This window comes from Arvicola amphibius, chromosome 14 (genome assembly GCF_903992535.2).
Source record: "Arvicola amphibius chromosome 14, mArvAmp1.2, whole genome shotgun sequence".
NCBI classification, from domain to species: domain Eukaryota; kingdom Metazoa; phylum Chordata; class Mammalia; order Rodentia; family Cricetidae; genus Arvicola; species Arvicola amphibius.
This window is the reverse complement of record NC_052060.1, coordinates 16,178,279-16,184,781: the sequence shown is the minus strand read 5'-3', so window position 1 is coordinate 16,184,781 and position 6,503 is coordinate 16,178,279. Positions and strand designations below refer to the sequence as shown.

Here is a 6,503-nt window from a genome sequence, read left to right as displayed (position 1 = left end):
CTAATGAAGAAATGGATTTGCTCCCCTTAACTCTCTCTTTTCTTTGTCTTGAGATATGGTCTGGCTAAGCAGCCCTAGCTGGAATGGAACCCTGGGTAAACCGTGTAGACCAAGCTGTCCTCAAACTTGCAGGCAACCTCCTGCCCCTTCTCTGTCCCTGGCTCTGCTTTTTTTCCTCCATTTGGATAGGGTCTTACACTACAGCCCAGGCTGCGCCAGAATTAGTGACAATTCTTCTGCCTCAGTCTCCCAAGCTCTGGGATTATATGTGTGAGCTGCTCTGTGTGGTCTGAAGAACTGGATTTTAAGATTTAAGGAGCTCAAATTTAAATATTAGCCTACAGATGGTGTAGGTGAAGACGACTCCCAGCCCCAACGCCCACCCGCATCCCTACCAGAACACCACCTAACTCCCTTGAACCACAGGGCTGGGGGCCACATTCCTGGAGGTTTCAGGGACCTGTTTCTAATGGTCGCGACCAAGAATACAAAGCCCGTGGGCTTCTATCCCCGATCTCTCTCTGCGCCACCAGAGGCCGCTGCGTGCCAGTTGCGCTCATCCTCCCCGCAGAGCGCCCCACGCTGTCTCGAAGGAGGCGGCGGTACCCGCAAGGGTTGAAGCAGCGGGGACGACTCCCAAGTCAAGCGGCTGCGCGTTCCCCAGCCTGAAGGCGGCAAGCTCTGGAGCACCCGGCTGAGCCCCCCCCCCTCCCCCAGGGCTGGTGGGTCCAGGCCCAGAGCATCCCGGTATTCAGAGCCGGGTTCACTGGGATGCCGGCTTAGCCATTGCCCTGCTCTCCTCGGGGCACAGCAACTTGATAACGATTGATCGATCACAGACAGAGCTCGGGACCAGACAACACCCGAGCTGGCAACTCCGGGGGAGAGCCCGCCTTTGTGAGTCTAGATCACAAGCTCAGAGGCATCAAGGACCTCAGGCCAGAAGGTTGAACCCGATCACTGCTGTGGAGCAGGTAGGTACCAGGATTAAGAATGGGAGCTGAAAGGGAGCAAGCAAAGCAAGGTCAAAGGTTGTTGTTGACCCCTTGCAGGCTGCTCACTCAGCATCACCTTAGCCTGAATTGGAGAATGGGGAAAACAGCCCAAGGAAACTGAGGTAGACGCTGAAGAACAAATCCCAGAAGCCTCCTCCTCCAGCACCATAGGAGGAGAGCATAAAATGCCAGAGATCCTGAGTCCCCATCTCCCCGAAGTTCTCTGAGCATTGGAGTACTTAGGAGAAATGCCTGAGTTGGATGGGACCCTGGAAACGCTCAGACAGAAATAGGATGTCGCCAAGAGAAGAACAAGCGGCATTTGCAATGGTCAAAATGAGCCCCCCTCCCTGCCACCCGAGACAGACTGGAAGAGGAGACCCACTCAGAAAAGAGGCAAATCTAGAAGGGTGGAAACACACCCACCCCCTCCACCACCCTCATTCCCCTCTCTGGGCCTTTCCAGAGCTCAGCAGCTTGTGTGTTTCAGTATTACTTCTCAGTGGAGACTGAGTGAGGACAGGACCTTGGGGGAGAATGGAGAAGCTCTTGTGGGCAGTGCACTGAAGCTGAGACCTGTTGTGCCTCTAGGCTAGCCCTCTGGAAGGACAGTTGTAGAATTAAGCCAGCTCCAGAAGAGTCCAGGAAGCCAGGCTCATGGTGGGATGGAGGTGGAAGCAAGGGGAATTTGGAGACCTCAGGATTCTCCCCCAGGGGAGACAAAGCATGCTTCCCGGACCTATCTCTGTCCCAAGACCAGAGAGACAACAGCACTGATCCTTATAGCCTCTCACCTCTGCTTCACTCCTGGGGAAAAAAAAACCCAGCCTCTCATTTCAGAGTCACCTCTCCCTCAGGTTTCCATAGTCTGGGGGAGGAACGTGGGGGAGTAGGGACAGATCCCCAGAGCAGAAATGACTGCCTTTGTCACAGGAACAGCCTAAGCTGTCCAGCCTATTCCCTTATTCTCATCCAAGTCCAAGCTTTCTCTTAGCTTCTGCAGGGGTCTGGCCTCTCTCTGTTCTGAATTTACCTCCAAACTACTCCCTCCTTATCCAGGTGGAATGAGTCTGAGACCAGCAGATGCACAGACAGAAGCCTAAAGACTCCAGGAACAGTAAGTGAGACAGCTGGAGATGGGACCCGAGGAGAGAACATCCCCTCCAAGGGAGCAGCTATATCTCTTGGTCTGGCCCCTGGTATTCCTAGTCTGAGCTGGCTCTTGCTGGGGTCAGTGATCTAGGCCAACCCTTGACCTCCAGGACCTCCTGGGGGCTCTTCCTGTCCTCATCTGTGGCTAGTTTCTCCCTGGTTTCTCTCTGGTTCTTACCCACCCTCTGGTATAGATGTCTGAAGCCCTGTTTGGTTCCTAGGAGAAAGGAGGAAGAGAGCAGTGGGCCTAGGGAGACTCCTGGGTCCCGAGTTCGCATGCCGTCAACCTCGGGCAAGACATTTAACTTCTAGCCTAGGTTTGTCTCTTCCTTCTTTATTTAGTTTAGTGTGTGTGCATGGTGTATGCACGTGTGCACCCACATGAAGGCCAGGGGAAGCCGTCTGGCAGAAACATTCTGCCCTGTTACTCTCCATCTTACTCCCTTCAGACGGAGTTTTTCCCTGAATCCATCACTAGGCTGTCCAGTGATGCAGCAATCTTTTTACATCGTCTAGATTTTTACATCTGTGTTGCTATTCTCATATTTGCTCAGCAAGTCCTCTTACTCACTGAGCCATCCCCCTCAGCCCTGTGTTTTGTTTTTGTTTGTTTGAGATGAGATCTTCCTGTTTAGCCCTGGCTAGCTTGGAACTTACTATGTAAACCAGGCTGGCCTCACACTACCAATGATCCCTCTTGCTGCTGCCTCTGAAGTGCTAGGAATGCAAACATATACCTCTCTCTCTCTCTCTCTCTCTCTCTCTCTCTCTCTCTCTCTCTCTCTCTCAAAAATCATGTTTAGATTGAATTCCACTGCTGCTGCAGTCCCACGATTTGAAACTCAAATACATAAAAAGAAAGAAGTTGGTGGGAAAAAAAATAATTCTTCCTCCCACCTCCCTCTTCTAGACAAGAAACAAATTTCCCTTTTTAGTGGCAAACAATGTACACTTTCCGGACATGGTGTGTACATATTAAGTAAAACACACCCTGCCTTGTGTGTACACACCTTCTGCTTTTTGCTTCCCCCTTCCCGAATAAGACTGGATTCTCGCTAGAGTACCGCACACATCATCATTGCAAAGTTCTTGGATGGTTTTGATTTTGGTTGTGTTCTGTCCTGTTCTGTATTCCCAGAAATTTGGAGGGAACACATTTCAGATTCTCCACAGTATCCCTAGCTCTTCTGCTGATGCCTGTGGGGGGGTCATAGCCAAACTTTTTGAGCTTTATTTGTAAAATGGGCAATAGCAATCCTTTGTGCAGCGGAATGCAGTCAAGAGCACACAAGTGAGGTGTATGGATGGAGAGTTCAAAAAGTGGGGGTCAGCATCATTCTCTCCCACACGGCACAGCCATTTAGTTTGCTCTGCAAAATCTCTTAAATGTCTCCTCCACAGGCCCTGCCTCCCTGTCCCCTGGTCCTTCTGTATCACCCATCGCCTCCGACAGTGACATCGTGCCTGGCTGCAAGCTGCCTGGGGACAAGGTATGCATTCTGTTTAACCTTGGGGCTTCTAGAGCATGGCACAGAGAAGGGGCTGAACCTGAGTGCAGGGGACCTTGTGCCCTGAGCTAAGCGGGGTATGTACTTCTCTCCACAGAATGAGCGAGCGGACCATGAGCAACCGGAGCCCAGGCAGCTGGGTGCTAGCGCTGTGCCTAGCCTGGCTATGGACACGGCTGGCCTCTGCTTCCTTGCAGCCTCCCACAGCCACAGGTCTGGGGAAGGTGGTGAGAGACTAGAGAGGACTTTCCTAGGACATGTGGAGAGCTAGAAGGCACTCCAACCCACCCCACACAGCAGGCAGATCCCTGGGGCAGAGTAAACTTTGCAGAGGTGACTCCTCTGGCCATCGCCCAGGAAACTGCCCTTTTCTGCGGCCCCGTCCAGAGACGGCCTGGGTAGACATGTTGGTACTATCCTTTCCAGGGGGAAGATGCTCTACAGTGAGAGGCTCTCGGTGGAGGCTTAAGTCTAGTCTCCTGGCCTAATTCTGGGGTTTTCCTTCTGGGATGGCTAAAGCCTCTGTAAGCGGATGATCCTCCCCCACGCATTGTAAGCCCTGGGGCCCTTGCCCTCACCCTGAGAAAGTGGAAGGTGGGAGCTGGCGTGCAACTCCAGCTTTCAAAGAGTCGTGAGTGTGGCCTCAGTGGGGTGCAGTGGGGTAGGGGGGTAACACGAAGGTTTCATCTGCTCTTCTCTCCCTTACCTTTAGATAACTCTCTCTCTCTCTCTCTCTCTCTCTCTCTCTCTCCTCTCTCTCTCTCTCTCTCTCTCTCTCTCTGTCTCTCTGTATGTGTGCATGTTGAAAGTATGAACTGAGCCCGCGTAGGAAACACTACCAACTGAGTTGCATCCCCAGCTCTGGGTATCTCTTAAATGACCCAGGAGGAGGGACTTGAGGACCTGCAGCCGGGTGGGAGGAAGGAGAGCAGGTTGGAGGCCTGGGTCTCCTGACCTTTCCCTGCTGGCCCATTCAGTCCTAGTAAAGCAGGGCACCTGTGAGGTGATCTCCGTGCATCGCTGCTGCAACCGGAACCGCATCGAGGAGCGCTCCCAGACCGTCAAGTGTGCCTGCCTCTCTGGCCAGGTGGCGGGCACTACAAGGGCAAAGCCCTCCTGCGTGGATGGTAAGTGCATGGTCAGGCCCTGGGCAGCCAGGTGGGTAAGGAGGCCCAGAGCAGAGATAAGAAAGTCTGTTTCGGCCTCGCCATCTGCTGAGGATCCAGTTTCATAGCCATCTTGGGGCTTACCTTATCAGTCTCCAGTGATGGAGATCATCTTGGAGGAGAGGGCAGACATGACCCGCCCTGTGTCCTAGAGGAAGAAAGCTCTGGTTACAGGCCACACACACCTGCCACCTGGTTTACACGCACAGGGATGCATTCCCACACACTAGTTCCTCGGCGCACATCTTCCTCCAGAGAGGTCCCCTTCCACAAGCCCCCTCTTATTCCCAGCCTACCTTTGCCTTCTCCTTGGGGTCATATGTGATCCCTCACATCCTACACCCACTTTCCCTCCTTTCTGCCCACACCTGCGTTCCCACGCTTTGGCAGCGTCCGGATCACCGCACTTACACTTGCTAGCCCGCATACCAGCTTCTACACTCCTGGATGTGGCTTGGACAGCAGTTTATATGCACTAAGGAGAGCACCGACGGTGGTACCTCTCTGCTTAGGACAGCTGCCTCAGAGTCAGCATCACCTGCCTCCCAGCTTGGTGTCCTTCTGCCTTTTGGGTGTGAGGCAGTGATGAAGTTGATTGGGATAGTCCCCAGCCCTCAGCCTAAGTACAATACTGTCCCCTTGGATAGCCCAGGTTAGGGGGAAGAAAAGGAAAGGGGCCATCAAAGCTCGAGCTATGTGGGCAGGTACTCCCCATTCCCAGGCCAGCTGTGCTGTGCTCCCAAAGCTTAGAGCCTCACCTGCCTCCCGCCCCACAGCTGCCATCGTCTTGCAGAAGTGGTGGTGTCAGATGGAGCCCTGTCTGCTGGGAGAGGAGTGCAAGGTGCTCCCGGACCTGTCAGGGTGGAGCTGCAGCAGTGGACACAAGGTCAAAACCACCAAGGTATTCGAAGAGGGTGCTTCATCCTCCCCTCCTGTTCCCCTTTCAGCTGGGGTAGCACAGGGGCCAAGCCCTGGAGGGCCAGGATGAGATGGGCATGTGACCCATAAGAACGCGTTCCAGACAGTCTCCTGAGTCTGTCTCACTCTAGGTACTGCTGCCAAGGGTGTGGTTTGCCCTTATTGGCAAAGCTGATGTTCTGCCTGCCTTGGTTTTCTCCTCTTTGCTTAGCATGGGTTTACTACTAGAAAATACCAGGCCTTTAAAATAAAGTAGAGCAGGCTACAGTGGCACACATCTGTAATCTTAGCACTCAGCAGGAAGGTCAGGGGTTCAAGGCTAGCCTGGACTACATATACCTGTCTTAAAAAACAAGGAAAAGAAGGAAGGAAGGAAGGAAGGAAGGAAGGAAAGAAGGAAGGAAGGAAGGACAAAAGAAAGAAAGAAAGAAAGAAAGAAAGAAAGAAAGAAAGAAAGAAAGAAAGAAAGAAAGCCTAAGGGAGGAAAAAGTGGAGAACTAGGAAATTATCTAGGCCACTCAGGGAGGAAGTTTTCCTAATATCTGAATTCCAGACCCAGTGGCCACTCTGCCTACCACCTCTGCCACAGACTGTCTCCTGTCACTGACACTACTCTTACGGCCATTAGCTCCATGCAGTTCCTACCTGCCCTCCTCTAGTTAAACTGATCTGTCCTCAGTGACAGCGCCCAAGAAGATCATTATCACCATGGCTCGCTGCCTGCCCCACAAAACAGGGGGCAATTAAAATTTAATCAAACTCTT

The 6,503-nt window shown here is 52.8% G+C and overlaps 1 protein-coding gene across 1 annotated transcript; it reads left to right on the top strand.

Moving 5' to 3' along the window:
* The first annotated feature begins 3,753 nt into the window (after positions 1-3,753).
* On the top strand, positions 3,754-5,809 carry Tafa3 (TAFA chemokine like family member 3). The gene is made up of 3 exons (XM_038310837.2): positions 3,754-3,868; positions 4,633-4,782; positions 5,598-5,809. Exons 1-3 carry the CDS (start codon positions 3,754-3,756, stop codon positions 5,807-5,809), a joined length of 477 nt encoding a protein of 158 aa, XP_038166765.2.
* The last annotated feature ends 694 nt before the right edge of the window (positions 5,810-6,503 follow it).